At 38.1% G+C, this 18,817-nt stretch overlaps 1 protein-coding gene and 1 long non-coding RNA gene across 16 annotated transcripts in view; one reads left to right on the top strand and one right to left on the bottom strand.

Annotated features, from left to right (window-relative positions):
- ESRRG (estrogen related receptor gamma) overlaps positions 1–18,817 on the bottom strand; it is a 473,961-nt gene that overhangs the window by 3,835 nt on the left and 451,309 nt on the right. For all 13 annotated transcript variants that reach the window (XM_039530377.1, XM_039530375.1, XM_039530376.1 and 10 more), the window contains one exon: positions 12,965–13,234. In XM_039530377.1, coding sequence (XP_039386311.1) covers positions 12,965–13,234 — 270 coding nt within the window. The remainder of the gene's footprint in view (positions 1–12,964; positions 13,235–18,817) is intronic.
- The window catches only part of LOC120400977, a 98,051-nt gene that overhangs the window by 47,734 nt on the left and 31,500 nt on the right, over positions 1–18,817 (top strand). The window lies entirely within an intron of this gene.

The raw sequence follows: 18,817 nt of genomic DNA, 5'->3' as shown, positions 1-18,817 counted from the left end.
GTGTAATTATACACATGGAATTGCCATCTGTAAAGGTGCTAAATTTATGTATATCAAAAAAAAGTTAAAAACTATCTATGCAACTACATAAATAATTTCATATAGTCATTTTCTAGCTACACAGACACTATAGTAATGAAAGGGCAGAGCCCCTCTCAGTCACAGCCCATATTGCTAGGTCTGCAAGAATGACTCCCTTCAAAAAGTGTGGCACCAATCCATGGCAATCTCCATGGTTACAGATCGAGATGCCATTGATCAGAAAAACAGAGCCATTGGTCTGTCACACTGGCTGACACAAAGAAGACATGTATGTGCATGTGACATCTTCTTTCCTCCCTCATGGGCTAGCAAGGAAATTTCCCTCCCAGTCAGTCATCCTTACATAGATTCTAATGAAGTGGTTCTCAAACTGTGGTCTGCAGAACACTTACGGGTGGCACTTGGAGCTGTCTCTGCCTCGTAACACCGACATAAACTTTTTTAAAAATCAACAAACAAACCAAATGCCTCTCTGCATCTTGCCTGGCTACTCTATGTCTATCCTTGCCAGCTGTTATCAGATTTGAATAGGAGATCTAACCAAAGCACATAGGAGGAACCAAACTGAACTGCCAAGTGACCTGGAAAGATTTGAGCAGTGAAAGCTGCAGGCAACAAAGGGAGATTCAGTCCAAACAAATGTAAAGCCCCAAACAGCACAGATACAAAGCAAGGAGATGTAATCAAGAAGCCAACGCATTGCCTCAAAATGGGTGTATTTTAAATGTGTAGTCCTAATCCTATGACTATTTCCTTTAACTATAAATACCGCAGGAAAGGTCAGAGATAAATAATGGGAGCTTTGGGGTGGGGGAAAGGTGGCCCATGAAAGAACTGGTTCAGAGAATGTAAAGGTGAGAGAACTTAATATGTTATCCTGAGGGCAACCATGGGCATTGGGTACATCATTTGCAATTGATTATCCTTCCCTAGAAGTCAAAAAGTCATTTTCCTACATTGCCTGGATATGGTTTCTGAAATGAAATTTATTACATAATAATAATTTCCCATTCTTTTTGTCTGTGTTAGCTCTTAGTTGCTTTCTTATATCTTCTAACAGGATTGAAACTTAAGGCAACTCAATACTTAGCACAAGGACCTAATAGCCACTTTTTTTTCCTTGCTCCCCAGCAGCTAGGAGATGAAGGGGGGAAGAAATGTTTTTTCTTCTGTAACATATATCAACACCACTATCACCAGAGGACTGATGGGAGGTTGATCTGGGACACCCCCTAACTCTCTGAGGTAGAATGAGTGGCATTGCCAGGGCTTCTAACCTGACGTATGGTAGGCTGTAGTGTGCAAGCATTCTTTGATTATGTGGGGAGACCAGTTGGATCTCCAGGACAGTTGTCAAAAGTGTGTTGAAAGAAAGAGTAGCCATCGGCACTCCCCTCCAGTTACCAACACATAGATGGGTGCATCATCTTAAGAGAGCTTGATAAAATACCACAGCCTTATACAGTATTTATCATGAGGGTTAACTCAATCAAATTGTGGCCTTACTGCCTATTCAGTTAAGAGAATGGACCACATGTAACACTATGGCAGATGGGTGCATACTCAAGGAAATCAGTGAAGTTGTGCAAGCTTACACTAGGGTTGATTGTGGGGTATTGAGTCCATGGCATTTTAAGAGTATTTCCTCAAGAGGCCCATTAAATATAAAACCCATTTTCATAGCATTGTAGTTTTTATTTTAATTTTTGACTATTTAGCAAAGCTCTTTTTTCAGATGGAATGATGTTTAAGTGAAACTTCTTCCTGTAGCCAAAATACACTTATATAATTATTTCTTCTGTTGTATTAAGCAGCATCACATACCTGATGGCTGACACAGCACCTGATCTGTCAGTTTTATCCTACAGAAGATAACAGTCTATCAGATTTCAGAGTAGCAGCCGTGTTCGTCTGTAGCCGCAAAAAGAACAGGAGTATTTGTGGTACCTTAGAAACTAACAAATTTATTTCAGCATAAGCTTTCCGAAGAAGTGAGCTGTAGCTCACAAAAGCTTATGCTGAAATAAATTTGATAGTCTATCAGATTGTGTGCCATGAGTTTAATTTTTGCAACTCTTACCTATCAAAGTAATTTTTGTTGAAGCATGTGGCTCCATTAGCTTTAACTGGACTATTTGTTTGAGTAAAAGTTACTCAAGTGAGTAACAATTACAGGATTAGGCCCAGGAACTTGAACTACAATCCTAGAGATAAGATACATATTTCCTACTAATTCATGTTTTCTCAGATAATTTCAGCATGTGGGAAATACACCTCTTACTTAAAAGACAATGTGAAAAAAACACTACACACACAGGTAAATAAGAGGTTAACAAAGAAAGGTTAATGTTCCATCTTGAAAGAAAGCTGCAAGCTAAAAAAAAAAAAGTTATAGCTCTTGCTCTGCAACAGACAATTATATACAAGTTTGGATCATTTAGCAGGTATTACTGATTCTGATGACAGTTTATCTGTTAATTACACATAACGGAGTCCTATGGGGGTTTTACATGTTTAATAATTCTGGGTCTCAGAGAATACATGCCCTAAGAAGCATGCAGTTAGACAGGTTATGCACACACTGCTGAGATTAGATACCGTGCACCAAGGTAGTCAGGTCTAAAAAAAATTAAAAGGGAAAAACATATAAAGGAGGGAGTAAAGATTAAAAAATTTAAAAAGGAAAATCAGTAAAATTTTAGCACTGTTCCCATCACCCAAATCTGCCTTTTTTGCTACTTTTGTAACAACAACTTCAACTTTCCCCTCTAGTATTAGTATAGAACCAGTTAGTTAATACTATTTACCTGGGACAATGAAAGGTAAATCCCTGAGTATAGAACAACACACACACACAGGTTCTGATCTTAATTATACTGGTGTAAACATGGAGTACTCTACTGAATTCAACATTCATAAACAAACACCTCTTGATCATCCACTGGACTCTATTTAAAGTGATTTCTTTGCAAACATTTACACTGCATTTCAAAAGCCTGGTTCTCTGCTGTGCCAAGTTCCTAATTACTGCAGATCCCCGATTCTCTGGTTGGGCTTGGACTATTCCTAATGCAGTTTTAGAGCAACGTGGGGGCTGCTCTAAACTCTGCTGGCTAATAACAGTCCCCAAGGAACTGTCCATCAACCTTGGATTGCTAAATCACAGTGTGTGCGGACTATGCCCTACCATGCCCTCTGCCAGTGCTATGCTTAGCAGCTGGTGTAGGAGCTGGGTATTCTGGCTCTGTGCCAGCTGCAAGCTCTTCCATGTCAGAGAAATTCAGCTTGCCAAATCTGTCTGTTCTCCAGCCACTCTGTGCCAACAGAGGAGCAAAAAGAGACCATAATATTCTAGAAATTGGCACTAAATGTTTGCCAATTTCTACCCTCTAGAAAATTGTCCAGATTATTCCTAACTGGGTAGATCTTTGTTTTATGCAGCAGATGTGAAGTTTGAATTTCAAAGGGATGGGTGGCAGTCTGCATTGATATATGGGTTTTGTAATATTTTCCTCACAGGAGTGGAAGACTTTCATTGAAATCAGTGGTGATCCTGTAGATCTGTAACAGTGCAGCTCAGATTACATTCTGGCTATATGACTTTATGAATGCTTGCTGCCTGTACATTTTTTCCCTCACACTGAATTTGATTATGAGAAGAAAAAAAAAACAGACAGAAAAAATGAAGGTGGAAAGCGAATCAGAATCTGTGACATGACATAGCTGTTACACCCCAGGGTCTCAAACTTTTTCACAGTGTGGACTACATCTTAAGAGAGGGATTGTCTTGCGGTTCCCCTCCTTTCCCATCGGTGATCATATAGCATCCCTGGGGTACACAGAGCTATTGCTTACATGGAAAAGTAATAGTAGCAATGTATTTTTTGCTGTCTTTTACATCAATTTGGCAGTGGGAAATAAAGTGACCAGCCAACTCTCCAAGGACCACCCGCGTGTACTCTGCAGACAGCCAGTGGTTCCTGGGCCAGAGTTTGGGCAGCTGTGCCTTGGGCGATATAAAAGTATGTCACAGGAAATGAGGTGAGAACAAATAGCAGAGAGATATGGTCACAAACAGCTATTACGATCTCTTTAAAGACTTTGATTTAGCTTGAAAGATTTTAAAATGATTTAATTGAATTACTATAATTTAACTTCCCATTTAGAGAAAAGATTCAAAATCATTTCAGCTTTACTCATCCTAGAGTCTGCTAACACTTAAATGCAAACTCACTAAATCTGGGCTGTTTAATTAGACCATGATTCAGCTGGCAGACTGCTCAGGAAAATATTAATCTCGATTAGGATCCTTCTTCATGTTCCAGCCTTGCTGTTTGGCTCTATGTCTCGTTTCTGGTATTAAATGAATGTAGATCTTAATCAGGCTGGCATTTGTTTCCAGAAATAAGGAAAATGGTCCAGAATGTTGCAGTGGCCCCGCAAAATTAAAAAGAAATAGCTTCAGCAGATACAGATTAATTTATTGTTGGCAAACCCTGTCTAAGCTAGTGTGATGGTGAGGTCAATAAGAACTATTATAATTTAAGGGAACACAGAGGCTATGTAGAGACCCAGAACGACTTAATATATCAGATAACATCTAACTATTTATTATGTTACGTATAAACATTTTAAATGCTCTACCTGTGCCAGGTAAGTGAACCTGTGAAAATAAGATTAGAAAAATCATTTTCCTAGTAGACTCCCTTGGACATCTTACAATTACCATTCCAAAGGGAAATGGTAGAAATCTACACCCAGATATGAAATCCTTTCAAACCAGTGCCTAGATTAACAATTAAATTAAACGGGGACATGAGGATGTGTTGTCATTCAGAAGTACGCAGATTTTGATCTTAAATGACCTACAAAAAAGCAGCACAGATTGATGAGGTTGAAGATTTCTCCAGCCAGGCAGGGGAACTCATTGATACTATGTCAAACACTGTGTGCTGCTCAGAGCAAGAGATTTCAGTGCTGAAGTGGTGAAAGAGGTTGTTGATCAGAGTGTTGCAATGAAAGAAGGTAAAATCAACAATTTAGGACATCGACTCATTAAGCTTTGCTTTGAGAATCATCTTATCCTTGCAAATGCTTTGTTTCCCCATCACAGCAAGGGAAAATACAATTGGACCTCTTTTGATCAGCTCCACCGAAACCTGATTGATTATATCATTGTGCAGAAAAGAGAGAAAACTAGATCTCTCACCTGAGAAAAACACTACAAAATCCAGATACCAACTCAGATTCCCATCTACCTTGTTTAAAATTCAGGCTTCATCTCAAATGAAGAAAACAAACATCTGGTCACCCAAGAATAATCCGGGACACACCACAGAGCATGGAAACTAGCAAATGTTTGGCATGAACCTAAAATGAGGGAAAAGAGACCACTCTAAAATGGTACTTTGTACTGTTTATGTATTTAATATCACTAGGAAGAAAACATGGAAGAGATGAAACACATGGACCTCAAATGAAGCATTTCTGCATTTCAAAAAATAGAGACAATCTAAAGCAAGAAAATAGGAGAATGAATAAAGCAACAGGGATTATGCAGCAGTGAGCAGAAACATTCAGATGCTCACAAGACACGATACACAGGGGCGGCTCTACCGTTTTGGCCGCCCCAAGCAGTCATGCGCGGGAGGCGCCCCGGAGCCGCGGGAGCAGCGGACCTCCCGCGGGCATGACTGGAGAGGGTCCGCTGGTCCCGTGTGGCTCGGCTGGACCCCCCGCGGCTGCGGAGGGTTCGCGGATCCCGCGGCTCCGCTTGAGCTGCCGCAGTCATGCCTGCGGGAGGTCCAGCCAAGCCGCAGGACGAGCGCCCCGTCCGCAGTCATGCCTGCGGCAGGTCCGGTCGTCCCGGGGCTCCGGTGGACCTCCCGCAGGCATGACTGCGGCAGGTCCGCTGGCCCAGCCTGCCGCCCCCTAGATTTGGCCGCCCTAGGCACCAGCTTGTTTTGCTGGTGCCTAGAGCCGCCCCTGACGATACAGAAGAAAACTTAAACAAGTAGAGAGAGAAACTTGACTGAAAGCAACCACCAGGCTATACTGATGGTTCTGTATAAGTAATTCACAAGTCAAAAATGGATACAATCAAGTTAAGCAGTTGTAAGATCCTGACAGAATTTGATGAGATCAAGAACAAGTAGAACAGTAATTACAGTGCTTTTAATGCAACTCTAGACAGCACGATCTAAATTTGGATTATGTCTCAAATAAAATGAATTTGGTGGTCTGACTCTCTTCTCTAACTGGAATTAATGAACCAAAACAATATTGCACAAATCCCCACCATTTGCAGTATCTACTGAGGGGTGTGCTGTTCTGAAACTGAAAAATTACTGCATGTTGGGATTGAGATGCATGATAGAGTTGCACAGGGAAACTTGCAAACTTTGCAAAGTTCTTGCCCGCTGCATTATTGATATTTAATTTCATGAGTACTGCAACTCAAAAAAAAGTAACAGAGCCCCAAAAATGTAAAAAAGAGGTTTTTTTCAGCTTGAAAGATATTCTTTATAACCATTAAACAAACTGTATTCCTGGTTTGTTTATCTGGCCTCTTTTGATAAAAATCTTCATAATGAAGACTTCAGGAAAGCACTTGAACACATGCTTCCGCCCATCCTTATTTAGGACTTAAACCCGTGCTTAATTTTGAGTATGTGATTAAGCACCCTTCCTGAATAAAGATAATTTCCTGAGTCTGAGGCCTGAGGCTGGATATAGGAAGGTAGACAAGTAGAATACTTTCTGCAGCTAAAGTGATTGGGCAAAAATGGTCTGAAGATAGGATTATATCTGATTATAACATTGGGAAGCAGAATTTATCAGCCAGAATATACAAGGGAAATGAAAGAGAAACAAATTAAGAAGTTCTGGTACCCCAAGAAGGACAGCGAGGGCATGTACACCAAGCAAAGAGAAAAAAGAATTTCAATCAACACACAGGGAATCGGGAATGCACTGATCTGGCCTACTTTTAAGTAGAGACACGAAAGCTGAATTCTCAAGACAGTTTACATGCGGCCCAGATAATGCTGACTCAGGCTCGTGGGGTTCAGGCTCCACGGCTGAAAAATTGCTGTGTAGACTTTCAGGCTTGGGCTGGAGCCCATGTTCTGGGACCTTGAACTCCTACGCAGCGATGTTTAGCCTAGGGTGACCAGACAGCAAGTGTGAAAAATCGGGACAGGGGGTGGGGGGTAACAGGAGCCTATACAAGAAAAAGACTCAAAAATCAGGAATGTCCCTATAAAATCAGGACATCTGATCACCCTACTTTAGCCCCCACAGCCCAAAACCCGCGAGCCCAAGTCAGCTAATCTGGGCCAGCCGCAGCAGGGTTTTTATCCCCATATAGATGTACCCTTGATGTAGGGTGGAGAGAATATTTTAAAGATGGTGAGAGTGTTACACACAGAGTGTAAAAATGAATTCAAGAAATACTTTAATTCATGGTAATTAAGATCTGTGTGGGGATTTATGGTGTCATGAAAAAACAATAAATTTAGGATTAAAATAGATTTTAAAAGGGGGGGGGTGTTGTCTTTTCTTTTACCTACATTCCAAAAGGAAGCACAAGGTCAGGACAACGAATAAAGTAGACGGGACTTCTACCAAGGAGAGATACAAAGCGTCCGGAGAAGGGGTGACTGCAAGACTGAGTAATAGGACAAGATATTAAAAAAAAGACAAAGCTGCATGGATAACATCAAGGGTCCTATTCTTCCACTGCAGGATACAAATAATGGTTGTAGTTCCTTGTGCTCGGCAGTGGAAAAATAGGGTGAATAGAAGCATTTCTATTTCTGCTACTGTTGTTAATATAGTCAGTTGATCTGGGTTTGCTTCCTGGCCAATATACCTGCCTCTTGGTAGAGGAATCATAGTGTCTTCCAGTGAAGGCACTGGACTGGGAGTAAGGAACTTGGGGTTCCATTCCCAGTGCTGCCATAGGATTGGGCAAGCCACATCACCTTTTTGTACCTCAGTTTCCTAATCTGTAAAATGGGGATAATGCCTGTCTACTTCATAATGATATGAAGAAAAACTCATTAACATACATGAGGTGCTCGGACACTAGACTGAAGTGCCAGAGAAAAGTCTATTAAATAATAAAATTCTAGCAAATGGTGGCAAACATGGACATCTTCTCTACAAACTGCGAATGGCACTCAGATGACAACATGGAAGATGAACTGGAGGCAGAAAAAGCATTCATGTATCAGGAAACGCTTACTATACTAGCAATTTCCAATATGTTTTTTAAAGTGGTGTCCCACAAATTTTGGTATTTTTATTAGCAAAAGAAATACTAGTATAGTAACAATGACATAAATAGATTTTATATGTATCCTCCAAACTAATTTCAATATTAATGGAAATAACAATACAATGGACAAAATACAACTACAAAAGATGGCATCACTAGAAATTAGATATAGCCTGCTACAGTATACCATATAGCTACAGTCAAAATTGGGCATAAAATAAGATATAAACTCAATGGAATAGGAAATGTATATTGTTCTTCCAATTAACATTTACATGGAAACACTATTTAATACTAACAAGCCTCTGCTCAGAGTATGTAATTTAGGTGAAGGTAAAGTTTGACAAGTTAAATCCTAGATATGAGCAAAATTTGCCACTGGCATAAATGGGTGTGTAACTTCATTGATATCAACATCTGTCTGTGTTATTATGTATAACAGACTCCCTGATTCTCTCTCTCTCTCTCTCTCTTTTGGGGTGGGGAGGGTATTAAAAGAGCTTTTCTTTAGAGCTAGATCAAGTAGGAGAACCGTGATTATGATGGGGAGCAGGAAAGGTCCCTCTGCTGCCTTTGAAATGGAGCAACTATGCACCCAGTGCTGAGATGTAGGAGCAAATTTTCAACAGAGCTCAGATTTTTCAGGGCTCAACTCTCATTTAGGCACCTAAATAAGGGCCAGCTTTTCAGTCCTGCTGAACTCTTTAGAAAAGCTGGCCACTTACTTTGGTGCTTAAATGGGAGCTCAGCTGTTCTGGAAACGTCTGACCCCATTGTGGATGCTGAGCCTTTTTGAAAATTCTGTCCTGAAGGCACAGTCTAGTTGAGGTTGTTACTGATTAAGCAATTCCAAAAACTGCTCTCCTGGATATCTCTATTTGGTATTAATCCATACACAAAAGCATAAAAGGCTATCACAAAGAGACAGGCAGGTCACCTTTTACATGTGTGTGTGTGCACAAGTAACTCTGTGTATATACACTCACACACATGATGCAAACATTTCACCTCTCCTAACATCTGAGAAACTAATTGGAACATGAATATTTTGGAAAATGTTCACAGTTATTTTTCTATGTGAGTAAACAAAGTGCTCATTGGTGCCAGATTGTTTCCACGGAGCAGTGTACAGTTGAACACAGAGAATTTTCTTGCAGTCATTTTGAGGTACCTGTCTGTCTTTATGTGTCCTTGGAAGGAAGGAAGGAAGGAAGGGAACAGTGATATTGATAGGACAACCATTAATAGTAAGTCTCTTCTCTGGTATTAAAGCATAAAGAGTGCATTAATTATTATTGAATCAAGCCAGATGTTTAAAACTAAGCTGTTAATTTAGATGAATGTCATATCAAGCACTGCAGGTCAAAAAAGAATTACTGAAATCATGACTGTACGCAGGGCTGAACTGTGTGTAAAAAACGTGAAAACCTTTATGCTGTTATGTAGATAAACTATAGATTCTTCCCAGACTTTATATGCATTCTGTTTTTATCAATACCTATAAAAGATTGTTCTTTAAATGGGAAGTACAGACATAGTATGTCGTTTAGGGAATTGTAGAAGCAGAACTATAATGGTCATCATTCAAAAGTGAAAACTTGCTAATAGATACCACACAGCACGACCTGAAATACAAAATTTCCCCTCTGCTCTTAGTATAGGAAATAATGGTGGTATCTTAGATACCATTCTACAGAAACTGTTGGAAAATGGTGAAATTTTAATGGTATCAATGGCATATACTGTAGGAGCACTTAAGATTGCAAAAAATTGGTATTTTATGACACTTAGATTTGTCAGTCCACACAAAGAGCTTGTGGTATTTATTAAAAACAGAGTCCAATCAAGGTGAAGACAATCCACAATTTTTTTTTCTGCCTCTGAATACCAGCAATGAAAATGGTATGATGTTGAATTGTAAATCATTAAATACAGATACTGTGTCAGAAACCCCTTATTGTCCATTATTTACATTAGAGTTAACCTGGGATTCTTTTTAGACAAGATAGATCAGCCAAAAACATATGAAATCTGTAAGATTCCTTGTGGTACTTGATCTTTTTTTCCTACAGATAAAGAATATGAGTCCATTAATGTTAAGTTGGGAGAATAAATATCTGAACAACACTGGAATTGCTTGAAGAAAAAAGATATGACAACAACAAAATGTATTTAAAACCAAATTATTAAATGATTATTCTTATAATTGCATTTCATTCTAGGATATCTATTATAGTTGCATTTACATTAATCAAGGTCATGGTTACGTAAAACTGAACTACTCTATTTTGTCTAGGAAAAAGCTTATACTGTACTTTTAGTAGAATTTGCAATCGAAACACTAAAGGTTTGATTTTCTGTAATGACTTGTAATTTTGTAAGTGCAATTCACACCTACAAATTAGTGAGATAGCAATTGGTAAAAGTTTGACATCTAACTACCTGAGTTGTATGTGCAACCTACTAAAACTAGAGATTGGTTTGACCTTTTCCTGAAAATGATACTCGAAGAATCCAATCCTGAATTCCTGCTCAGATAAAACTCCTGCTTATGTCAAGGTGTGTTTTCTTAAGTAAAAAGTTCAGTGGGAATACTCATATGCTAAAGAGCTTCTAGGATCAAGATTTTGGCCCTTAGTAACTAAAATGTCTAGTGCTAACAATATAAATACCGTTAACACAAAACCAAGTTGGAGTTAGGTGGCTGATATGCATTTTAAATCCTTTTCACGATAGTTTAGTTTCAAGTCAGCATATAATTTTATTAAAATATGGGGAGGAAATGATTTCATTTTAACTTGCTTTGAATTTTAATACAGTGCACTATATTTGTTCACATTACCCTGGATGTAATTCCTATTGAAGTTGATGGGAATTGCAGTAACTTAAGCTACAGATGAATTTGGTCCACTACATGTAGCATGTATAACTAAACTTTTTTGATATCTTATGCAGTTATCCATCATATCTTTTTTATTGAATAACCTATATATAAAATAGCAAAAATAAATAAAATAATAAAATTTCTCAGTTTAGACCCCTAAATGACCATAACTTTGGTGTTCTGCACCTGGAATATAATCTTGGGGGAAACCTTTCCTATAACTATGAAGTGTTTTGAACTCAATATTCAGCCTGCTCTAAAATAAATCATCTTCCAAACAAAAAAGAGACTTTGACCATTGAATGGCATATCAGAACCATTCTGCGTAGGGTAAATAAAAAGGACACATACAAATTAAGATGATTCAATAAGGGGATGGAGGATATTTTACAAAGAAACAAATGGTGTTTTGGTTTTGCATTTTTTGAGTTATATCTCCAATTAAAAATGCAAAATGCTAAATACCATTACAAAGACAAATAGGAAATTACAACTTCATTGTTGAAAACAATTTCCCTCCTATCAGTCTGAGGATTCATGCATCAATATTGTAGATGAACTGTTAATTACAAAATCAATTAAAAAATTATTTCTAAAAACAGTCACGCGTCCTGACTCTCAGGGGGGCAATTTGGGCAGAAGGTCTCATCTCACTAGGACCGCGCCAAATCACAAGTCGTCATCCACAAGTAAGCAAAAGCAATCTGGTTTTTCATTTTTCAGCGCGGCTGAGCCCAGCCTGAGATTGATCGTCACATATGGCCCCAGAAAACAAACTGTCAATACCTTGAATGCTGCAGAATTTGAACAAATAGCCGTCCGCCCATTCAAGCCACTCATTGCATCCCATTTAACAGATTTTATTGACAGTTTCCTTCTTGTAATTAAAGGGAAAACTACTGGCCAGCAACCAAGATAAAGTTCAAAGATAGGGTCAAAACAAAAGCAGATGGAGGGGCACGGTGTGACTGTCAATGGTACATAGCATCAGAGCACGTTATTGACACGCAGGTATCTAATGATCGGCACGTCATTAAAGAGGGATCTATCCTGAACTTTATGCAAATGATAAAAGGGACTTAAGACCATAATAAAGCATTAGGGAGACAAAAGGAAAAACAACAAAGCACAAACGATTTTTACTTATCAGACACTGTTCACTGCTTCAGCACTTTTACATTCAAATTTAAAGAAAAAAATACTTTTTGCAATTCTTAACCCCTTCTGCACAGGTAATATCTTTTAGTGAAACTTTACCATAATAATAGAGGATTCATATGGTAAAATGTAGTCCTTGTACGATGAAAAAGGGATTTCCCCCCCTGCAACCAACTCTGGGTTCACCTTACCAATACATTTAATAGCTGTATTCAAGCAAATCATATAATGCATCCATCCATTCTATTCAGTTTAAGTGAAATGATTAGTCTTATCTGGATTATGAAATGGATTTAGTAGAATAACGTCTATATTCATTTGAAAGGATCTCTGCTTGTGTAATACCTTCCAAATTATCCAGCGTATTATTCTTTACTGCATTAGGAATATGTTCCACAAAGGCTTAAAACCGTAAAGAACTTCCTTAATTTGAACTACCTTGTTTATAGCCTTTCTATATCAGAGCCACAAAAAAGTGAAGGTCCATTTAAGAATTACTTATTCCTAAACATTGTTTAGAACAACCATGCAGAAGATACTGTGGGAAGGAAAAAAGTGATGTGAAAAAAATGTAGCAACCATCATGACAAACTGCCAACCTGAATTAGCAAGCGCTATAGCTTTGAGGGTCACAAACTCTTCTTTCTCCAACTTCATGCTCTTGTATTTCTTTACCAGCTGCAGGATGGCATTGTTGAGGTCAAGAAGGCCTGCTAATTTGGACTGGTCTTCATCCATAATATAATCTTCGGCGTAGACAAGCTCATCCTCAAAAGAAAGTGATCGGTACACTACGCCCAGGATCAAAATCTCCATCCAAGCACTCTGCAGAAGGCTCATCTGGTCAGCCAGAGACAAAGTGGAGAATCCTAAACAGCAAAAAAAGGGCAGGGGAAAAATATTAAATAGGTTCAAATGCACCATAACTCTGCATTACAACTTGCCCTTTTTGTTTTGTTTTTATGTAAGTTATGAATCAATATATATGGATTCCACTCTCCCCCTCTGCAAGATCAATCAGCATAAAATTAAAGGGCTTCTAATCAAGGTAAAAGTTAGAAGCAAGCCTGCATTTGTATGCATTTTCTGTAGGCGTTGCATACATTCTGAAGAGTTATAACAGCAACGTAAAATGGTTTGCACTTCCTCTTCTCAGTAGAAACATTCTAAAATCTAATGCTATGAGGCTCTGATCTGATGGCATCTAACAAGTTAGATAACAAAAAACCTAGGTTCAAAGGGCTTTTATTAGCAGAAGCTTAGTCCTGTTCATCACTGCTGTAAGGAGAATGAACTAATGTCTTCAGAGGCCCCCTTTAAAACAAGGAGCATGTTTTTGAAAAAAGTTTTTTCGAGGAAAGATTTTATGCCTTAATAGAATTAAGGTGATTATCACAATGAGCAAAGAGCGCTTTGAACTTCAACCTCAGCAGAAAGAGAAGTAAGGCCTATCCTCTTCAGAAAAGACGCTAATTACTTCTGTAATGGCTTCTGCCTCTACTACGGTTGCTGAAATAACAGGATGGCACATTAAAGTGCCAAGTGAATAGTAATCACACCATCATTTCTGAGAGGGAGAGAGAAAATTTAATAATGCTTCTTAATGAATTTAAGTTTTGCCTTCTTTTTTTTCCTGCTCTCTTTCCTAATAGGATCACTAAGGGCAAGTATCTTTACTGTCTTACCTTTTCAAGCTCTTGTTTACAGTAGCTGTTAATTTATTATATCAAACTGCTAATATCCCCAATCACATTAGGAGCTACAGAACAATATGGGAGAGGAAGTGATTTCCTGGCCTGTTGGTGAAATGTAGTAGTTTGCCAGTTGGCACCATCAACCACAAGTACTTAATAAAATCATCAAAGGGGATTAGTCAAGCTTTTCTTAAGGGGGTCTTAAGACAGGTCTGAAGCTTTCATGTAGTTGTTTATGGAGCTGCTTACATGTTCTTTGACAGGGTTCCTGCTACAAAAAGAGTCTTTTTGTCGTTCGACTATACTTAAATGCATTTCCCTCCTGTTTTGAAAGTCTGGATTTACATTCCAGTAAGAATATAACAAACTGGTAAATTTACACAGGTGTCTGCTACAAATTAGTAACGAACCTATTACATTTTTTTTATTAATGCATCTAAAGCAGCAAGCATCCATAAAAACTGAAACACAAAACTGGCTGCTCTCTCTCTCTCTCATTTTCATTTTCTCATACTGTCTTTTGTGCCCAGTGATAGAATTGTAGTTCCCTGCCTTCAAAACAAATCCAACAAAAATAGCAAACAAGAAGAACATTGAAGAGGTGAAAAAAGAGAACACCACATCTGTAATTAAAATAAATAGGATGGAAAGGGAAAGGAAATAATAATTTGAAAAGTCTTAAGGAGGAATGTACGCTTTCAATTAGCTTTCATGCTTCTGTTCCTTTCCCTTCTCTCAAGAACCAGTTTTTCTGTAGTAGCAGATGGACAGAGAATGTAGCCTGCAGCACCGTCCTGTGACAGCCCTATTCTCCCTTCCAGACACTGCTGTTAGTAAATAGATTTACACATTCTCCAATCTCCACACATCTTTCTGCCGAATAATTAAAAGCAGGATGATTAGTTTATTGAGTGGAAGGAGGAACTTTTTTATTGAGGTCCATCCACGATTTTATCAGGGCCAGCACTTTTACGGTTGTCATGAGGGTGCAGGCATCCAATTTTTCTTATCTGCCTGATTAATACAAACGCTGTTTCAGGACGCATTAATTAACAGATACAAATCTACGTTCTCATGGAAGGATCAATACAGAGAAGAAAAGAGGCATCAATGTGAATTTAGTGCTGATGATGGAGAAGGCACTCTATTGACATTTACGTGCATGGAAACTTTAAAGTTGCAGTAGAGCCCTTTTGTCCCTGTGATTTACAAATGACCAATTTTTTAGCCATAACAATGTTTCACACACTTCTGAGGGGTTTAATTAAGCAAAAAGCAATAAAATCAGTTTTGATTAAAAGAAGTTTAACTTGCATTCACCTCCTTTCTATTTTTCTCAAAGCTCTCAACTTCCTTCTTTTATTTACATATCAACTTTTGTTCAAGAGTTTTTACAAATTACAGTGTGTTTCAATACCACATTTATCGTGTGTCATAATAAAAGGAAACCACATACAACCTCTATGAAAAAAATGAGGACACTGACTGTGATTTACTGTGCAGTACTTATGAAGAATGCATCCTCTGCAGATGCAATACAGATGCTAAGATTTTTCACAGGAAATGTTTAAAAATCAAACACAAATTATTATATCAAAGAAACTAACAAATATAAATCCTAAAATTCTACCCTTTACTAATAAACAAATGTGCAGTGTCATTTCCTCCTCCGTTAAAAGCAACTTTTGCTTGAAAGTCTGCTCAGTGAAAGCCTATTTTAACTCTTAGGTACAACCCTTCACAGGAACGTAAAGTTGAATCTTGTAGAACCTAACCTAGGGAGTGGTTTTTTGTTTTTGTTTTTTTGCCCGACTATTTGGAAGTGTAAGGCATGCCTATAGTACAATACAATTTTCCTTTCACTGGACATTCAGCATATCACAGTAAATGAAGGGGTTAAGAAGGGATGTGTGTTTACATAATAAGATCTTTTTAAAATTGTTGAGACCCCTCTTCCTTTATCTCATTGAACTCTCGTCCTGACCCTACAAACCTTACCCACGTGAACACTCGCTATTTGTGTTCCAACTCCTACTTCAATGAATCAATCAGGACCAAAATTTGTTCTAAATTTTGAGCAGAAGTTCCAAAATTTGGCCTTCTATTTGCAAATATAGGAACATTTTTTATGAAAAATATAATAACTAATATCCAGATGTAGTGACAGCAGCAGTGTTACTAGCTAAAGTCACAATAAATAGATATATGAAGCAATACTAAACTAAACTAATAACCCAAATAATAATTTGTCCTAGCCTGAAAAAATACTAACCCTGTTTTCTGACAAGTGACTATTTTCTATTCAAAATGTAATTATTTGAAAAGAAATCCCCAAACTATGTATAAATACATGTCAAGGTATCTGGACTAGTTATAGGCTTCTAGCTCACAATAGTGAACTCTTTTCAAATAGATATAAGAGGTTGCATTATGGTTGTGTTGCTGAACTTTATATAGTGCGTTGCATGGGTCCTTAACCCCTGGTGTTTGACAGGTCATAGTTTAAAATATTCAGCTGTATTATGGCTTTTTAAAATGCACTTATATTGTGGTACTTTCCCTCCCTCCTTCCCAGCTTGGACCATTCCATGCATATTGGTGACAACTTTGATCTCTCTTCATCTCCTTCCCCGAGTCAGTGCCATTTAATGTATCTCAGGCATTTTGCTAGCAGAATGACTCTGTACCTTGACCTGCAGTTAAATAGCATGTTTATCTGCAATACAGTGTGCTCCAAATAAACCAGATGACAGTTTGGAATAACGTCGTTTGGAAGGATTGAAAAGCTTCTCAAGAGTCAGGTACCCCTGAGGTAATAAGCTTGAAGGAAGCATGTTTTGTGCCAACCCTCCTGCCATCTTCTACTAGACGCTCATGAGCTTGACAATGATGCCATGGGCACTTATCAAGATTTTTTTTTTATTTTTGCCTGGCAAACTGATGCACTTTGCAGTCAACTTACAAAAAAGGCTAAGCATTTGAAAGTGTGAAGGGCAAAAAATATCTGACGGCTAGTCTTCAAAAATACACTTTCATTTCAGAAAGTATAAATGTTTATTTCCTGAGCTGAGTGTTGACAGAAATAGGCTGCAGTGCAGGCATATGAATTTAACCCCTGCTAGGCATTCTTTTCAGTGCCATTTTTATGTAGCTGAGTGCAAGCACTGTAAATCTACAGGGTGTCTCATAATATCAGTTAGCAATGGCATTGATTTGCTGGTTATAGTTGTTTTTTTTGGTGGGGGAAGGGGGGAATTGTAATGTTTCACCCTCTAAAAATAGCGACTTTTCAACACACAGTATATCACACTCAAACTGTAATTATGCCATAATGATTCACTGCGATCACTAAGTGTGCATTGAGAGAAGGTTGATTGAGCAACTTAGCATATGCTTGATTTTTCCTTTCACATACCAATAAACCCAGTGCTTAGATGAAGTGAGGAATAAATAGGTAACAAAGGCCTTAATGTTTTTATTATGTGTCCTTCCACAAACAAGAAGCTGAACTATACTATCCACAGTATTAGGAGTTCTAAACCATGGTTACATACAGATTTATCAGACTTTTAAACGGGGCTATTTAATCCATTGCTCTCTTCAAATATCGGCACATGTAGCACTTCCTTTCTATTTCACATCACACATAGCTCCATGCTAAGCAGGGTAAATCTTTTATATTCCTGAAGACCCTTTCCTCTACTTCATGAAGATGGACTTCGTGGACACTAACTCACTAGGGGCTAGAGTGAAGCAGCTGCAGATGGTCAAGTGCCAAAGCAAGATCTGTAGCATATACACAGCACTATGAGAACTATTTCACAAAAAGAGTGTCTCCAGTTATCCCTGCGATTATTTTCAGCATTAAGCATTTGATGCCTAACCCAGGCCACTCCTTCTTAAACCCTTGTTTCTTTTGCTTCACATTAAACTAGATTATTACATCAATAGTATTTGTTTATAAACCAGGATTTTTTTTTTGTATTGGATACCAAAAGAATTGACAAATCTGGAAGTTATTGATGTTTATGGCTAATCTGGCCCCAATTACTTCACCATTTGTTTCCATGTTTGTTGAGTCTATGAGCAAAATATTCCTCTAGTTTCCAATGTCTTATACTTCAAATATCTTCATTTACATTTTTTATAATCAAAGCTGTGCTTTAAAATGACATGTTCACTAGTGTGTTGCAAATTCAATATATTTCCACAGTTGAAACATCAGAGTTTGGATTTTTAAATTATTTATACCTAATTTTGATAGATTAACTTTCTTCTAAATGTTTTGTGTGTACTAGTGTTTCCAGTGCAATTTCCTCATTTAAAAAATGAAGCCTATTCACCATTGGCTGAAAGAACAAAACCAAAGTTTTAAAAGCTATGGCTTATTTCTCTCTCTCTCTTTTCCTGAACAGCAGAATACTTTATCTAGTGTGCTTGGCGTGGGATTCAAATAATCAACAGTGGGCCAAATTTTTATGTCTGTTGCACCAGTGTAAATCTGCAGTAGTTCCACTTCATTCTGAAATCAGAATCTGGCCTAATAGGTTTCCAGATTTGTTACTGTAGGACTATTGTCCTCTCTCCTTTTCACATACATTCAATACTTGCCTAGATTCACGCTGGGACTCCCACAGATGTAAACCCTGGCAGAAGACTCCAGCAGCAACATTTCTGCTATAGGCACATGAGGTTGTTTAGACACGACTAGGGCAGCTGGGGAAAGGCACCTAGGTAGCACTGACTCCAACTTAAAGC

This window comes from Mauremys reevesii, linkage group 3 (assembly GCF_016161935.1).
Source record: "Mauremys reevesii isolate NIE-2019 linkage group 3, ASM1616193v1, whole genome shotgun sequence".
Classification (NCBI taxonomy): domain Eukaryota; kingdom Metazoa; phylum Chordata; order Testudines; family Geoemydidae; genus Mauremys; species Mauremys reevesii.
Note: the sequence above shows the minus strand (reverse complement) of the source record. Positions and strands in the feature narration are given on the sequence as shown.